General features: G+C 47.4%; 1 protein-coding gene across 2 annotated transcripts in view; it reads right to left on the bottom strand.

The window, feature by feature from the left end:
• WIF1 (Wnt inhibitory factor 1) overlaps positions 1-18,133 on the bottom strand; it is a 291,963-nt gene extending 273,830 nt beyond the window's left edge. The window contains exon 1 of one of the 2 annotated variants that reach the window (XM_078655873.1): positions 18,003-18,133. Coding sequence is in view for 1 of the 2 variants with exons in the window: in XM_078655872.1 (XP_078511998.1) it covers positions 3,910-4,036 (127 nt within the window). In the remaining variant the exon portion in view is untranslated. Of the gene's footprint in view, positions 1-3,909; positions 4,792-18,002 lie in introns of those variants that run through there. The other variant, XM_078655872.1, reaches the window with a different exon arrangement.
• Positions 18,134-18,728: the final 595 nt, after the last annotated feature.

Genomic DNA, 18,728 nt, shown 5'->3' with positions numbered 1-18,728 from the left:
TCAATCTTAAATCCTCGACTTGCTTGGAAAGGTCTTAGAATTCGACAAAAAGTGAACTCACAGAATACATATGTAGATTCGACTTCCCAATAAATGTTGCTTAGTAAGTCGAGATACTGAAGGACTTTGTTCTCTCATATAGCTTTCCAGCTCCAGTCTCCCTGCAGATTCTTTCTCTATCGGCCTATATATACTATAAGATGTAGCAAAGGGAGAAGTCATGACAGTGCCACAATGTTGCAACAGGCATTGGTAAAGCCAATAGATATCACCTTTGAGATATTTCGGCTTTGCCAATAGTTTGTTGCCATTCTGTATGGCATCCCTGATGGCTAATGGAAATAAACATTTTTTTAAACAGGCACTATGATGTGGTGGTTGTGTCATTTTGTAGGCACATGCACCACGCATGCGCACGCCTAGTAAATACAGAAAGAAAATTATTTTCATCGATGCGCAGGGAAGGAAAGAGTAACATGGAGGGCCAGGTGGAGCGAGAAGTAACATTTCAGGGGGGAGGTGAAGGGAAGCAAAACGGGGGGCAGGAGAAGCAACAGGCAAGAGAGAAGGAGGGAGCTGGTGGGTGAAAGCAACCCACGTGTTGGGGTAGGGAGGGGCAGCATAGGGCAAGAGAGGAGGGCGAAGCTGGGGAAGCAACACTGAAGCCAGGGGTGGGGAGGAGAGGCAATGGGCGATAGAGCAAAGTGGAGCTGGTGGGAGAAGCACATGGGCGAGCAAGAAAAGGGGGAACTGCGGGGGGAACTATGGAGATCAGGGGGAGAAGCAGTGGGTGAGAGAAGAAGGAGAGGATGGGGGAAGTAACAGACAGCAGGGTGAAGCGGAGAGGCCACTCGCGTGAGAGCAATGTTGAGTGGGCGGGGAGAAGTACATGGGTGAGGAGAGAGAAACATGGAGTGTGGAGAAAAGCGCACTAGGAAGACAGCTGGAAAACACATGTACTGTTATGGAGTGCTTAACACAAAAGAAAACATAAGTCCTTAAAAGTCTGCAATGCAGAGTGGAACGACACAAGTAAAGAGACAATGTTCCAGGACAGCCACAAAATGGGCAAGCCCAATATGTGCTTGGTAAGCCCACAATTTGTCTCGCAACAGACAATGCATGTACCGTCTAATAGGCACAACCTAAAAAGTATTCCCCAATAAATAGAAAACCATTGTGGTATTAAATATTTATCCCTATTTCATTCAGCTAAGAAGCATGCTCAACATATGTCACTGATCTGTCAGACAAAACTATTTGAGGGCTTTCAGTCCATCCTGTTGTTCTTTGACTGTATGTAAAACACAAACATCCGAAGAGAGCAGAACCCAACCAACACGTACTAGCAAACACTCCAACCTCCCAATACCATCATCTGATTGTTTTAAATATGAGGATAATGAAGTGACATAAGGCATCATAAATCGATTGAGATAAATAAACATATTTTCTGTGATCCCGCTTTTATTCTCACAGTAGTACTGCCTTTTAGTTTCATCTGGTCTTATGTATGTTGGCTAAGACATATGTTGAGGGGCCCTAGTTCTTCTAAACTTTGCGACTAGATAATGAAACTTCTAATGCATCAAACAGGAAAACACCTGGAACTAAAAGTAGTTGTTCCCCAACGTGAATTAACATAATCACAGCATTTACCCTTTGTCTATACCTTCCTCCTGTAGTAAAATCCGCCTACAGTGGGCTGCAATGGACTGTTTTCTTTGCAGGTTTTCATAAGGAATTAATTATCACTACTACACTTTACAGTGTGGTTTACTTAGTACTGCCTACTTAATTATGTGCATAAAGCTGTATTCCTAATTGGTATTCAGTTTCGGGTTTACTTGATGTTTACCACACAGGGACTTTAGAAGAATGTCTTTTGAACTAGAAACAGTATGACAGAACAGTAATGTACATTGCATGTTCTTTACATACATGTCTCCCTAGGATCCACTTTAAGTTCGCAAAAGCCTAAAAACCTGGCTACTCAACATCTAAATTTCATACCCCGCAGTGTTGCTTGCCTTTCAAATCTTCTCGCCGGGAAACCCTTTGTGGGTAGCTGTTGCGCGTAATAAATGCAATAAAATAAAAAATAAATAGGTTTCATGTCATCAGAGTTTGAAAAGAGATACCACTCATGTATGATTGTTGCACTCTGGGCACCCTCTTGGAAACGACTGCTGCTTTGACAGCACTGGGGTGTAAATATGAATCTGCATGAAGAGTGAAACTAAATCTGATTACGAGCTGGAAGGATCATAATTGTCTTCCTTTTTAATTACATTTAAATCATGTTTAGGGCGATTGTTTTCAACTACAGGCAAAACACCTGACCACAGTCCATATTGGTAACTGTTTCACTCTGTGTTTTACAACTCCCGGAAAAGGAAACGAAGAGAAAAGAAAAACTGAGCATGAAAATAAAATAAGTACATTGAAGAAGCTATGGCCACAGAAATATGTTTTTCCAGGGGCACTGTTTGTAGCATGGATGGCAGTGCAAGTGTTTTTCCTATCAAAAGACATGTGTTGCATACATGATGAGCAGGACACAGAACAGGTAGATCAGGCCACAGCAATGCAAGCTTCTCTGACAGAGAGAACACATAGGACACTGGTATCAACGGTACAGGCTTCCTTCTCACTGCCCTGGCAGCCAGTTCAAGCTTACCTCACACAAACAGAACTTTTCTTCTATTAAAGCACATGCAAATCTGCACCCACCTATCCAGTGCTTAATTTAAGCCGGTGGTTGCTGGTGGGGGGCTTTAGCACTCATGTTTGGGGACTACACTTATTTTTCCTCATTAAACTTTTACCACAGCAAGAGAGGGAAAACACACAAACAGGAAAGAAAGAGGAAGAGAAAGGTGGGGGGGGTGTCACAGAGGGACATAGCAGGAACCTGAAAGAGTGAGTTAAAGGGGAGGGAGTGCCTGGCAGTGGATTAAAGAGTCGTGAGGTGGTTTGAAGACTACACAGCCTTGGTGTGTGGCCTGTCAACATTAAAAAGCGCCGGCCGGGCTTCTGAGGGCGGCTTTGGGCACTAGCACTCATTCTTCTACAAATTAAGCACTGCTCCAGATGACTTATGGGACAGGCAGTTCCTGTGCAAGCTTTGCTAAAGTCCAGAGAAAGGTCAATCTAAGGCAGATGCGGCTGAGATGCAGTCACAGGCAGGTACAGGAAATATAGATAACTTTAATGCCAATACAAAGAACTGGTGCAGTACTGGCATCAGCGCAAGCTTCACACACAAGCACAAACACACACTAAAGTAGAGTTGACCCCCTGAGGACAACACGCAGCCAACGCTGCTTCTGATTAGATGCGCTGCTCGCATTTTAACGCCTGACAGCCGCGCTCCAGGGGGCTGCATCAGACCGGATCACTTCGAGCCAGTGGTGATGGAACGAGCTCCAGGGTGGATCAGCGTTGCATCTCCCAAGTCATGGGGATTGTGAAACATCCAAGGTCGCACAAAGAGCAAATGAGCCACGCGGCCGCCGATCCAGCAGGAGAGCGAGCGGTAGACATGTGCTATGTGGCTGGCGGTGCGTGTTGTAGCGCTCTGTCACAAGTGTGTTAATAACTCACGGTGTGGTATGTACCGCACTGGCTTTTGCAGACAGCACATTTTCTATTGACAGGGCCACTATATTTGAAAAGAAATGCAGTTTCACAGGCGCACAGATAACACAGTGTGGAAATCGGGCAGGCAGGAAGACAGGGAGACAGGCTAGCAGGGGGGGGGGGGTGCAAACGGACAAGTCGATAAGCAAAATGTCATGGTGAGCACCTTTCAAACACTGTAGACATGCCATAATACGCAACCACGTGCAAGCGACTTCCAACACCCCCCTCGCTACAGTAAAGTCCAAGAGGAGAGAGAGATGTTACCTATAAGGACCCGGGCTTGGTGCGCGTCGATCCACATGTACAGAGAGTCCTCGTGCTGCCCGGCCAGGGAGGGCTCCGCGAGCCACAGGAGGGCCGTGCAGAGAAGGAGGGCAGCTGCCGGGGCCATGCTGCTGCAGCGCGCTCTGCCTGCGTCCTCTGCGCTGTGCCTGGTCCTTGTCTGGCTCCGGTACTTTGTTTTACTGTGTCTTCTTGGCACTGTTGTCCGCCCGTCTCCTGTGTCCTGCTGTCTGGTCCTTGTGCTGTCTGGTCCCTCTGCTGTCTGCACCCTGTGCCCTGCTGCCTAGCTAGCCCCTATGCAATGCTGCACACTCGTCTTCTGTCCTCTGCCTCCTGCTTGGTCGGCGAGATCTGTTGCCTTATTCCTCTCCCCTGATGCGTGGTCGATGTGTCGTGCTGCCGTCACTTGCCTGTGCTTTGTCACCTGGTTCCTATACTCTGTCGCCTGGTCCCCTTGCTATGTTGCCTGGTCCCTGTACTATGTTTCCTGGTTCCTGTGCTACGTTGCCTGGTCCTTGGCTCTGCTGATTGGTCCCTGTCTTGTGCTTTCTTGTTATTCTGCTCTGCTGTGTGGTGCTTGTGCTCTGCGCGTGGTCACTGCGCTAGGTTTCCTGGTCCCTGTGCTATGTTGCTTGCTCCCTGTGCTATGTTACCTGGTCCCTGTATTACGTTGCCTGGTCCTTGGCTATGCTGATTGGTCCCTGTCTTGCTCTTCTGCTCTGCTGTATGTGCGGTCCTTGTGCTGTGCGCGTGGTCCCTGTGCTGCGCTCCCTGCTCGGTGTGTTCTGCTGCTTGGTCCCTGTGCCTGCCGTGTGGCGTGTGTGGCACGCGCTGCTCTGCTCTCTGTTGGTCTGGGGCTGGGGCTGGTGCTGCTGGGCGGGGATTGGAGGGAAGTCAGTGTGAGTGAGGAGGTGTGTGATCAAAGGGTGGTGCTTGACCAGCTTAACTACTAACATGCGCTGAAAAAATACACAACAAGCATTGGTCTACAGAGGGGGGTCACCGCGCTGCGCGCGTGATGCGCAGCACTCTTGTCCCCGCCAAGCGGAGCCACACAGCACAGCCACGCCACCCCCAGCAATCCCAAATGGAGCCACATAGCACAGCCACGCACCCCCATCAATCCCAAGCGGGGCCACATAGCACAGCCACGCACCCCCATCAATCCCAAGCGGAGCCACACACAACAGCCTCGCACCCCCATCAATCCCAAGCGGAGCCACACAGCACAGCCACGCACCCCCATCAATCCCAAGTGGGGCCACATAGCACAGCCACGCACCCCCATCAATCCCAAGTGGGGCCACACAGCACAGCCACGCACCCCCATCAATCCCAAGTGGGGCCATACAGCACAGTCACGCACCCCCATCAATCCCAAGTGGGGTCACACAGCACAGCCACGTACCCCCATCAATCCCAAGTGGGGCCACACAGCACAGCCACGCACCCCCATCAATCCCAAGTGGGGCCACATAGCACAGCCACGCACCCCCATCAATCCCAAGTGGGGCCACATAGCACAGCCACGCACCCCCATCAATCCCAAATGGGGCCACATAGCACAGCCACGCACGCGCATTAATCCCAAGTGGGGCCACATACCACAGCCACGCACCCCCATCAATCCCAAGTGGGGCCACATAGCACAGCCACGCACCCCCATCAATCCCAAGCGGGGTCACACAGCACAGCCACGCACCCCCTTCAATCCCAAGCGGAGCCACACAGCACAGCCACGCACCCCCATCAATCCCTAAGCGGGGCCACATAGCACAGCCAAGCACCCCCATCAATCCCAAGCTGGGCCACACAGCACACCACGCACCCCCATCAATCCCAAGTGGGGCCACCCAGCACAGCCACGCACCCCCATCAATCCCAAGCGGAGCCACCCAGCACAGCCACGCACCCCCATCAATCCCAAGCGGAGCCACCCAGCACACCACGCACCCCCATCAATCCCAAATGGGGCCACATAGCACAGCCACGCACCCCCATCAATCCCAAGTGGGGCCACATAGCACAGCCACGCACCCCCATCAATCCCAAGCGGAGCCACACAGCACAGCCACGCACCCCTATCAATCCCAAGCTGGGCCACATAGCACAGCCAAGCACCCCCATCAATCCCAAGCGGAGCCACACAGCACAGCCACGCACCCCCATCAATCCCAAGTGGGGCCACATAGCACAGCCACGCACCCCCATCAATCCCAAGCGGAGCCACATAGCACAGCCAAGCACCCCCATCAATCCCAAGCGGGGTCACACAGCACAGCCAAGCACCCCCATCAATCCCAAGTGGGGTCACACAGCACAGCCACGTACCCCCATCAATCCCAAGTGGGGCCACACAGCACAGCCACGCACCCCCATCAATCCCAAGCTGGGCCACACAGCACAGCCACGCACCCCCATCAATCCCAAGCGGAGCCACACAGCACAGCCACGCACCCCCATCAATCCCAAGCGGAGCCACACAGCACAGCCACGCACCCCCATCAATCCCAAGCGGGGCCACATAGCACAGCCACGCACCCCCATCAATCCCAAGTGGGGCCACATAGCACAGCCAAGCACCCCCATCAATCCCAAGTGGGGCCACATAGCACAGCCACGCACCCCCATCAATCCCAAGTGGGGCCACATAGCACAGCCAAGCACCCCCATCAATCCCAAGTGGGGCCACCCAGCACAGCCACGCACCCCTATCAATCCCAAGTGGGGCCACACAGCACAGCCACGCACCCCCATCAATCCCAAGTGGGGCCACCCAGCACAGCCACGCACCACCATCAATCCCAAGCGGAGCCACACAGCACAGCCACGCACCCCCATCAATCCCAAGCGGGGCCACATAGCACAGCCACGCACCCCTATCAATCCCAAGCTGGGCCACATAGCACAGCCACGCACCCCCATCAATCCCAAGTGGGGCCACCCAGCACAGCCACGCACCCCTATCAATCCCAAGCTGGGCCACATAGCACAGCCAAGCACCCCCATCAATCCCAAGTGGGGCCACATAGCACAGCCACGCACCCCCATCAATCCCAAGCTGGGCCACATAGCACAGCCACGCACCCCCATCAATCCCAAGCGGGGCCACATAGCACAGCCAAGCACCCCCATCAATCCCAAGCTGGGCCACACAGCACAGCCATGCACCCCCATCAATCCCAAGTGGGGCCACCCAGCACAGCCACGCACCCCCATCAATCCCAAGCGGAGCCACCCAGCACAGCCACGCACCCCCATCAATCCCAAGTGGGGCCATACAGCACAGTCACGCACCCCCATCAATCCCAAGTGGGGTCACACAGCACAGCCACGCACCCCCATCAATCCCAAGCGGACCCACCCAGCACAGCCACGCACCCCCATCAATCCCAAGCGGGGCCACACAGCACAGCCACGCACCCCCATCAATCCCAAGCTGGGCCACATAGCACAGCCACGCACCCCCATCAATCCCAAGTGGGGCCACCCAGCACAGCCACGCACCCCTATCAATCCCAAGCTGGGCCACATAGCACAGCCAAGCACCCCCATCAATCCCAAGTGGGGCCACATAGCACAGCCACGCACCCCCATCAATCCCAAGCGGGGCCACACAGCACAGCCACGCACCCCCATCAATCCCAAGCTGGGCCACATAGCACAGCCACGCACCCCCTTCAATCCCAAGCGGAGCCACACAGCATAGCCACGCACCACCATCAATCCCAAGCGGAGCCACACAGCACAGCCACGCACCCCCATCAATCCCAAGCTGGGCCACATAGCACAGCCACGCACCCCCATCAATCCCAAGCGGGGCCGCACAGCACAGCCACGCACCCCCATCAATCCCAAGCTGGGCCACACAGCACAGTCACACACCCCCATCAATCCCAAGCGGGGCCACACAGCACAGCCACGCACCCCCATCAATCCAAGGGGGCTTGCACAGCACTCGCTGCACTCAACCAGGGGAACTCAAAAGCATAAGTACCAAACAAAGCACATCAAAGAGCAGCCCAAGACGGAGCCTCACAAACCAAAGGCTATCTGTACTGCACAGGGCGTATGCAATGGAGAGGGTTCCAACCATTCGGCGCGGGGAGTCCCGTGGACTTTTTAAAAAAATGTTTATTCTATGCGTTTTTATATAGCGCGGACTTTACCCGAAGGTGTGAGAGCGCTTCACACAAGGAACAGTAATGATACTTAAGTTTTCACACTTTGATCTCTCCATTTAGAATGGATAGCCCGGCAAGCACAGGTAGCTCGCAATAACAAGCTCACAAAGCAGGCGGAGTGACGTAACCAACTTGAGACACCCCCCCCTCTCCCTGCAAACTACATGCTGGGGCCCCCTACTCTCCGGACCCACTCCGACGCTGTCAGGCCAGTGCCGGGGGTCGCCCCCCCCCCCTCTCCTCTTGTTAAGCCACTGCGCCTGCCCTCCACAGAGCGGCGCCATGGATAGCCTGCTCCCCCTGCACCTCCGAGGAGTCGCTTCATAAGACCAGGAGTCCACCCGAGGGGGAAATACACATCACAGGGAGCGCGGCAGTGGGCGCCACACAGCGCACTGCTCTACACCAGGGTGAGCTACAAGCAGCACGGAAATATGCCTCACCGCGAAAACTACACACTGCTCGCCTCCTGGCGGCGCCACCGAGCACCGTTAATCTGCACAGCCACTGCACAGGAGGGGACAGAGCACAGCACTCCTAAACAGCAGCAGCACGTTGCAAAACGGCGTCGGTGTGGGCACTACGCAGCACAGAGAATTTCACTGGGGCGACTAGAGAAGAGAAGGGGATAGTTTATTATGAACACACTTCTTTGATCATACGAGTCCTATGTATGTGATATTGTCACGAATTAAGTCATGCTCATACCGTGTACACTGAAAACATTTTCAGTACACACACTTTGGCTTTTCTTATTTTGGACATTAGATTAGATGCGTATAATTCACACACAACATATCTCATTTTAACAGGTATTTATTTATTACGCTTCCCACGATCGCGTTTTTGAAAGTGCCTGACATAAATCATGAAAATAAGTTTAACAAATACACGGAAAGGAGCAAAAACAGACGAAACCGTACAAATGTGTGTCACTGGTCGTTAAAAAAGAGAAAATGTACTACCAGTATTATTGTTTTTTCTTTTTTTCGTTCATATTTTTTTGTACATCTACAAGACTATATCCATAACTTAACGCTGAACGTTGTTTCTACCTGATCATTTTATTGACAAAGGTGTATTGAGTGCCAGTAACAAACATAACAGGAGGGCTAAGTAAGGCGGTTGTTCGAAGTACCGATACCTCCGGGTCAAGTTCGCGCTATATAAACTAGTTGGACGCGTAACGAGACGCGCAGCGCTCTATAAAATGTGCAATGGCAAAAACATAGCACATTGTACAGTTTAAATTGTACAGTTTGTAATTCAGCTGCAGCAACCTACAGCTGAATTACAAACTCCATCCAATTGTAACCAATTTAATTTTACATGAATTACACATTTTCGTTTCCCCACGAATTCGTAATTCAAATCGGACATAATTCCAAAAAGTGCTAAACTCATTGTAAGCGATGCCAGAATCCTGCAGTGCTATGGACGTGGACGGCAGCCGCCAAAGGACAAACAATTACACGGAAACACGCACGTCAATCCAGGGATATCAGCGACTGACAAGGATCCGCAGAGACCATCATACACGCGTCACGATTAGGCAGAAGATTCGCTGTCAACTGTGCAAATACACGATCTGCCTCGTTCACGGAGTCGCACTGTGTGATCTTGGGCAAGACATTAATTCTTAATCTGCAAGGGACAAGTCTTTTCAATGGTAACGAAGCATACATACCGGCCTCTCTCCTCTTCTGTCCCCCCCAGCATAGATAGATAAGATGTCATAGTAAGGAGGCAGGTCAAATTAAATGAGAGTTAAGATAGAAAACAGGCATCCAGTGACGCTGAGCGAACTCCGAGCAAGGTTGCCGCATATGTTAGCAAAACATTTAATTATGCCACAAAACATAGTCTGGCAGAGAGAGGTTCCATTTGGGACCTTAAGTATTCTCTCTGTGCATAATGCCCCAGAAGTGATTCTTTACTCATAGGCAATGCCCCTGGAATTATGCGGCAGGGGAGGGCCAAATTATGCGACAGCATTGAATATATTATGCGGTCAGAAAAGGCAAATTATGTGATTTAGTGCAGCACATTTTATGATAGTGTCACATAATTATTTTGATATTTTTGCTGTTGTTAACACTACCTGGGCATTGGTTATACCTCATTTGTTTCAGTTTAACACTCAAATATAGCAATAAGCAACCAGAAATGTAACCAGTCAAGCTCTGGAAAGAAAGGGCCTTCCACTGCACAGCAACACGTGTCACTGCGCCTTTAGTAACTTTTGAACCGTTTGAGCTAAAAACTAATTGTTGTTGTGTTAACATCGGTAAATTATGCAGCAAACGGTGGATTATGAGGCAAATGTGGAAAAGCTATAATTATGCGAAAAAACCAGCGGACGCACAATGGCACAATTCCAGTGGCCCTGCGCAAAGGTGGTTTGTGACACAGCATCTCAATTGCAAATGAAGGTCAGGATGCGTTGTTCTCTCTGCAACCATCAGACATCATATGCCAACACACAGCGTCTCCAATGTGTCCCGTATGCTCGCTGAATGTGCAGGGCCTTTGATGATAGGAGTGTCTGAGAACATCAGTGAGTCTTGCCTATGCTAGTCCAGCCTCAAACCCAAACCCAAGATCTGGGGTACTCCTATCGACCGAACCCTAAAGCCCACTCAGCCACATGGCACCATTGGCCATCAGGTAATAATCAAAAGATAGTCTCCATTGGCAGGCATCAGAGTCAAAGTGCTGTCCTGGGGTGTTCCATTCTTAGGTCACGGCAACCATCAAGCCATAGAAGGCGAATTCTTCTGCAGTACATGGGACATCAAATGAGGTGTACCCCAATGCGCGGCCCTGTTACCAGCACTATTTATCTCTTCTGGTTTCCACCAGACTATCGAAGAAAAATATTGTGGGGCCAAAACATGAAAGCTTAAAATATAAAACCCCAAAAATTATGAAGGAAGTATAGATAGGTACATATAGATTTTTTTTTTTTTATAATTTTTTATTGAGCGGAACAGAAACCAGGTACAGGACGGATAAAAAACAATCTTTACAAAAATGGAAAAGAAATCACAAGAAAAATACAGCTTCTTCTAAAAAAAAATCACAAACAGTCAGGCATTCAATGTAGCTATTACTTCATAGAAGAAGAAAAAAAAAGTGCAAAGTCCATATTTAACTTTTCCAATCTAAAGTGCAAGTATACAAACCATAAATACGTTTTTTCACCTTCTAAAGTGCAAATATAACACAGTACAATACAGTCGAACCAATAGAAGCAAATTGCAGGATGAGTAAAAAGCAGCCTCCTTTTAAAACCAAGAGCAATCAATATAGCTATTAATTCACATACCAAACATATATGCACAACTCATATATTACTTTTCGATTTGAAAGTGCATGTGGAAAAACCATTCATTCATTTTCCATTACTACAGAGCTAACGCAATACAATACAGTACAGGCCGTCAGATTAAACTTAACCTCTGCTATTTAAACCTGCAAATATAATACAGTACTATACTAATTTAACAGTCCTAAAGTGCAAATGTAGAAGAACCCTAAAGTGCTTAATACCCCAAAGTGCTAGTGCATACCCACCCATTATATTCAACTTGCCCCAGCCTCAAGACTATTTAATACTCCTGATTTAAGCTCGCAATTGAGACCCCCTTGCCTCCTCCAATATCTCCAAATAGTGCCAGTTCCTTTCAAATCTCCTAATAGCACCTACTCTGCTTGAATATGCTTTCTCAAAATTTCGTGCCATTCTCATTTTGTTAAGCCATTTCAGGTGTGATGGGGCTTCTTCAGATTTCAAAATTTTGTAGGATTAATGATCGTGCAACTGTGCAGGAAATAAAAATGAAGGTTTCCTCATCATCCTTGAACCACCCTCTATTATGGCAAATCCCAAAAAGGGCCATTTCGGCTGAGGGCAAAAGTGCTTTCCTCAACGCTGCCTCAATGTCTAAAAAGACCGTCTCCCAGAAACGATTCAAGTGGGGGCAGGTGAAAAAAATATGGAGCCAACCACCCTGACCGTCGGCTAGACATCTAAAACACTTATTCCCTAACTCCGGAAACCTCTTTCCCAACGCCTCCGGAGTCCAATATGCTAGCCAACGAGACAAAAAGGACATTCTCTTAAAATTAGCGGCACGCAATGACCTATTACCCAGCCGACTAATCGTTTCCCAATCTTTACGTGTTAGGTTGCATTGTGTTAGGTCATTAATTTTAACTAAATGGCTATCTATAATTGGGAGTTGTCCTTCACATGAAAGCTTCTTGTACCATTTTCCTATCCCACAACTTTTGGCTTCATACAACAATTTCATCATCCCATTTATTGAATCTAAATGATCACCTATATTATTCCGTAGAAAATGTGAAATTTGAAAATATTCAAGAAGCAGCGAAGACCCGGGAGTACTTGCTCTACCCAGAACTTCTTGCCATGTGATTATTCTATCCTGGACAAAGAAGTGCCTTATCTCCCGAAATCCCATTCTTTCCCAGTTCATTATGTGGCTACTGCTAATTTGGAGGCCCATACCGCCACATTTTTGAATGCTTAGAAACTGAGAAGCTGAGGAGCTAAGATTTTTTTTAAAGAAAGACTGTAGTCTAACTGCATAATCTTTAATAGTCTTGTATCTTGTCCTTTTCGGTAGCTTTGCCACCTTTAAAAATACCTGGATTTGTGAGTCCGCCTCCTGTACCATTTTTTCCAAAAAGAAGCTATCATGATTATTCTTTGATCCTATCAGGCCTGCCACTATGTCAAGAAAGGCCGCTTCATAGTATGTTTTTATATGCGGAAGAGCAAGACCCCCCTGTTCAGCTGATAGTTGAATTACAGATAATTTGACCCTCGAAGCTTTCCCACCCCAGATGAAACTCCTAATCAATGATTCAATTTCTTTAAAAAAGCGGGAATTAAGTTTAATTGGAACGTTGCTAAACAAAAATAATAATAAGGGTAAAATTGACATTTTTATCAGTGAGACTCTGCCAATCACTGTGAGCGGAAGAAGAACCCATTGGGCAAGGAGATTCTTAATTTTATTTTTCATCCTCTCATAGTTTAGCAGGAAAAGCTGATGGTAATCACTGGTTACGTATATGCCTAAATACCTTACAGGATCTTGCTTTGAAGCCTGTACACGTAGCCACGATGGAAGAGAACTAAGGCTGGTATTCAAAGCAAGAACCTCTGTTTTCTTGGCATTTATTTTATACCCTCCTATTTGTTCATACGCTTTAAATTCCCTTAGAATATTTTCTATATTTCCTTTATCTGGTTTCAAATAAAGGATGATGTCATCTGCGAAAAGTTTGAGTTTCGCCATCCCTGGAATGGGGGGGGGGGGTGATAACAGGGTTGTTTCTAATCTTGATCACAAGGGGTTCAATAAAGAAAGTAAAAAGTAACGGGGACAGCGGGCAGCCTTGCCTCGTCCCACGGTTAATTTTGATTGAGCCTGCCTTACTTGAGTTTATTATTACCTGTGCTGAGGCGTTTTGATAGATATTCTGCAACATTACAATTACCTGCTCTGGAAACACGAACCTAACCAAGGAGTGGAACAGCGTTGCCCAGTTGACAAGGTCGAACGCTTTTTCCGCGTCAACCATTAAAATACATGCTGTGGTTGAATTTATGTTAAAATAATCCAAAGCCTGAATCAAAAATTCGGTATTAGAAGCCATTGAGCGGCCTGCTATAAATCCTGACTGGTCGCTGTGGATAACTTCTTGTGCAGCGCACACTAAGCGGAGAGCCCAGATTTTCATAAGGATTTTATAGTCAGAATTTAACAGGCTAATCGGTCGGTAGGAATTAATGTCCTCAGGATTTTTATCTTTTTTGGGAAAGGATATAATTGTGGCTTCTTTGAATGCTGAGGGTACCAATCCTCCTAGTTTTATATGATCGTATAAATTCTTTAATGGAGTTAAGAGATCTTTTAAAAACAATTTATAAAATTCGCTTGGAAACCCATCTTGGCCACAGGCCTTCGCCCCAGCCATTGAATTAATAGCCAGTGCAATTTCCTCTATAGTTATTTCGCATCCCAGTTGCTCAACCCGATCGGCTGAAATCTTTGGAATTTCTATATCCTCAAAGTACTCCTGTATTTGATCTAACCCTGAAAGATATTCAGTGGAGTATATTCGTTTATAGTGGTCCAAGAAGGCCCTTTGAATTAAATCGCTCTTTACAATTTCTTGGCCATTTAGGGGATCTTTTATTTTAATTATTGAGGCAGATTCCTGACGTTTTCTTACGGAATTTGCCAAGAGCTTCCCAACCAATTGGCTGTCCTCATAGACCTTTTGTTGATAAGTTGTGGAGCTATTAATTTCCTCGAGGAGAAAAAATCCCTTAGTTCCGCCTTTGCTTGGGCCAGTTGATTTGGGCATAGCTGTAGTTGTAAAACATATTCTTTGTCAACCGCCCTTTGCAATGTTGTTATTTTCTGTCTCCTCTCCCTGGCCACGACCGAGGTATACGATATTATTTGGCCTCGAGCTGCCGCCTTGAATCCTTCCCAGACTGAGAAAGGTTCAGCTGTACCCTCATTGATTTTAAAATAGTCCGTAATCCACTCTCTAAAAGCTGTTACCCAGTTTTGATTCTGGAGCAGGGTACGGTCCAGCTGCCACCTAGACTGGTCCCTGCTCGCTACTCCCAAGCCCACCACAAGTTCTATCATTCCATGGTCTGAGAAGGGGTTTCCTCCTATCGAAGAGGCCAAAATCTGGATGGATCTTGAAGTAAAAAAAAAATCGATCCTGGATGCTGTTTGGAAGCGATGTGAAAAGCAAGTGTAAACCTCGCTTTCTGGATTCAAAGTACGCCACGGATCTATTAGTTGGTATTCAGCAATAAAGGAGCCCAGGGCCTTTTTAGTATTAGGTTTTAACTGTTTTTTGTTCTTATTGGAGGTGTCTTTTTTATGTCTTGTATATAATTAAATTCACCTCCCATAATGATCTGCCCGGCAGCCCCCCTCAAAAGGTAATTGATTTCAAGAATACTAGATACGTCATCCATAACCTGACCATAGTAGTTCACAAAGTTCAAAACTTTTGACTGAATTTTAACACACACCCAGAGCCACCTACCCTTGGGATCCCTTCTAATCTTCACTTCTTTCCAAGAGATTCTTTTTGATAAGAAGATAGCGACACCTCTCTGTGCTACTCCAGCTGATGCAAAAAATGCATGCGAGAAGTATCTTGGGAGGAAGAGATTAGGGGTATTGGATTTTAGGTGGGTCTCTTGTAGCATTAATACATGTGGATTTTGGGATACTGCCCACTTAATGAGAGCGCCATATTTCTGTTTATTCAAAACCCCATTGGCATTCACAGACAGGATACTACATTTAATCATTTCCATAAAGACGTTTTTCGCCTTTTTACTCCAAAATGAATTTTTAATTTCCGTCCCTGCTTAGCACTTCCGCTCTTTTTTACTGCATTTCCCCCCCCCGGCCCCCCCTGCCCCAAGGAGCCCCTCCCCTGGGATGTGGATATTCCCTTCCTTCCCACGCAAACCACGTCCCCCCTCCCTCCTTGTGGCCTGGGTGTCTTCTCATTACACCCTGCATGACCCTGTGTAGCCCCCCCCATCAGCAAAACAGTTAGTACGGTTCATTCATGAAATGCAATTTTATATAACACCTCCCTAGAAAAAGCATTCTTGAGGCTAGGAAAAGCCCTAGCTTATATCCAGATCTCATAGATTTCTAAACTTGCAATATTTTGCAATGTTTCGGAGACTTAGTAAACCCCTGTAACCGGCTGCAATTCCTTAAGCTCTACCATTGTCTGTGATGAGATCTCTTTGAGGAGGGATTGAGCTTCATCAACGTCCGAGAACATGTAGAATTTTCCTTTCACAAGGACTTTAAGTTTGGATTGTTGCGCGATTGACGCTTGAGCGCCATTTGACTTAAAGAGATGGAGAATTTTCACGAATTCTTTTCTGCGGCGCGCCGCTATGGCTGTCATGTCGGAAAAAATTCTACATTTTATTGTCTCTGTGACTGAGAATTGTCTCTGTTGAAAAGCTTTTGTAAGAATTTTTTCTTTGATTCTATAGTCCGCGAAATTCATTAGAATAGTTCTCGGGAATGCTGAATTTGCAAATCTCTGTGCCGGAACTCGGTGGGCTCTCATAATAGTTAAGTCCCCTTCAAATTCGGGAAGGACATTTCGATGGATAAACGAGTTGACCCAGTGCAGCATGTCACCCTCTTCGAGACCCTCGGGAACACCTACTATCCTTAAGTTCGATCTTCGTGAGTTATTCTCAAGTTCATCAAGCTTATTTTCCAACTTTCTCTCTAGGTGGATTTTTTTACTTGCTGTTTCTCTGGCCTCTATATTTGCTCTATTTGTTTGGTCCTCCAGAGCTGACATTCTCTCCTCCGCCTCTTTTAATCTAATAGGAAGGCCCAACATTGACTCTTCGAATTTTTCTAATCTGGAGTGCAGGGCGGCTATCTCGGCTTGTTGATTCACCTTAATCTCGAGGATCTCATCAAGAATTAAATTCAGCATCTCGCGGATATCCATTTGATAGCTCCTACCCTTATCCAGATTGTCCATACTCCCTTTCTGAGATGGAGATAATGGAGTTGCAAATGCTAACTTTGAAATAGCAGGGCCCCCTAAAACATCTTCTTGCATTGGAGTTGAAGGAGACTGATTGAGTACTGCTTCTGACCTTAGCTCCTTCCTCAAACTTGCCTCTGCCTCTGCCTCATTCCCAGAAATTCCATTATTTTGGCTGAGCCTGCCAGTCTCTTCCACCTGGTTAATCAAAGGAGAGTGTAGTCTCTCAGGTAAATTTAAATTTAAAGAGTCCGTATGTGCCTGTTCTGGCTCGATTGTGGGAGGTGAGAGAGGTATTAAATGATTCCCTTCCAGGGGGGCGGACAGCTTTTGTGGCGTAGGAGGGATTTTCTTTTCAAACAGAGGAAAAGTTCTTTTTTCTTTTATTCCGCACATGCTATTCTCATTTGGAGGGGGCCCGGTTTCTGCTTCCACCACCACTTTTTCTATAGGGCTGTTTCCCAAGGCACCATTTGCACAACTTGCCACCCGGGTTACCTCTTGCACCCTTTCTTTTGGCGGGGAAGTTAAATTGACTAGAGAGTCATCATCCGAACTATCCATCGCACTGTCCTTTTCTTGAGGGGAGATCGTATTCCCTTCTCCCTTATTGGCTTTCGCTTTTTCCTTTGCCTTAGCCGCCATTCGGGCAGCTTTCCTGGCTAATGCCAAGCGAGTTTTACTTTTCAGACGGGCTGAGTTTTCCATCTTGGCAGCTTTTTTTTTTTTTTGCTTTTTTCCCCCAGCTCAGTTACTTGCTTGCTTGCTTGTTTGCCAGGTTACTTCTAAGCCGTGCTCACTTTTTCCCCTTTCTTTCTCCCTTTCTCCCTTTTTCTTTTCCCCTCTGTTTTGTCTTCTTTGGTTTTGGAGATAAAGGAAAAAAAAGCACTGGGAAAACGACTTCTTTAGTGCTGCCTCTTCTCTATAAAGAGCAAAGATCACAGAGCTTCCCTGGCGAATATATAGCAGAATTTGTGGTCGGCAGGCTCTCGTTCTGTGCTCCAAGCTTTTACTGGCATTTGATGTTCCCCCCTCGCTCAACAGTTCAAAAATACGTTTCTGGGATTCAAAGTCCTCTAGGACCCTCCTGGGGCAGCAGAAAAAAAACAGTGCCAGCACGTCTCTGCAGCCTTTGCGCCCAAAGGACACCTGCAGTCGCGAGGGGAAATATTGCAGAGCCTCCTCAAGTCAGCGTCTCTCCCCAGGCTGCTCCCCCGGCTGCAGACAGCGCTCACCTTCTCACCGTTTCATACCGCAGCCGCCGCCGAATCTCTTTCTACTCACTTTTAAAACGAGCTTCTTTCTCGCTGTCATTTACTGCTGCCAAGCTGCCGAGTTAAGACGGGTTAAAGTGCATACCCGCGTTCAACACCATTCAGCCATTGCCGAGAGCTGAGCACACACTGAGGGAGGGCGGGGTCACAGGTCCTGACGGCTATCCGGAGGCGTGGAGCACCGGAGCCATCCAGGTACATATAGATTTGTTGTTCTTAACTTCACGTACATGTACCTTGTCAATTTTCAAGGTAGGTACATATGGAGTTAAGAAGAGTAAATCTGTACTTAACTATAAACCACTTACCTTCCCAATATTTTGGTACTCGATATTTAGGCAACAATATTTTGAGCACGCAATATTTGATCCTCAATGGTTTGACATACAATCATCTCTTACACCTCCCCTCTAGCGGGCATCTTAACTGCTACAATACTGGATATCAAATGTATGTAGGTGACACTCAGTTACAACTCAATCTTGAAGAAGAGGCTCACAAACCTGTACATTTTTCCCACTGCCTTTCACAGGCCCATTTCCAAATGCAGAACAACGGGTTGTGGCTAAGCAGTACCAAAAATTAAATGTGGACCCTATCAATCCTGCATCCTTCCCTCTGCTTTGGCGAGAGAAACATGGAACACCCCAATCCCAGTGAAAATTGCACACAAATTGCGGGCGCTCTTTCGCTATGATTTATAATTTACCTCTGCCCCCAAAATCAGGAAGGTCTC

This window comes from Lissotriton helveticus, chromosome 1_1 (assembly GCF_964261635.1).
Source record: "Lissotriton helveticus chromosome 1_1, aLisHel1.1, whole genome shotgun sequence".
Classification (NCBI taxonomy): domain Eukaryota; kingdom Metazoa; phylum Chordata; class Amphibia; order Caudata; family Salamandridae; genus Lissotriton; species Lissotriton helveticus.
The sequence above is the reverse complement of the archived record's forward strand: the minus strand, read 5'-3'. Positions and strand labels throughout refer to the sequence as shown.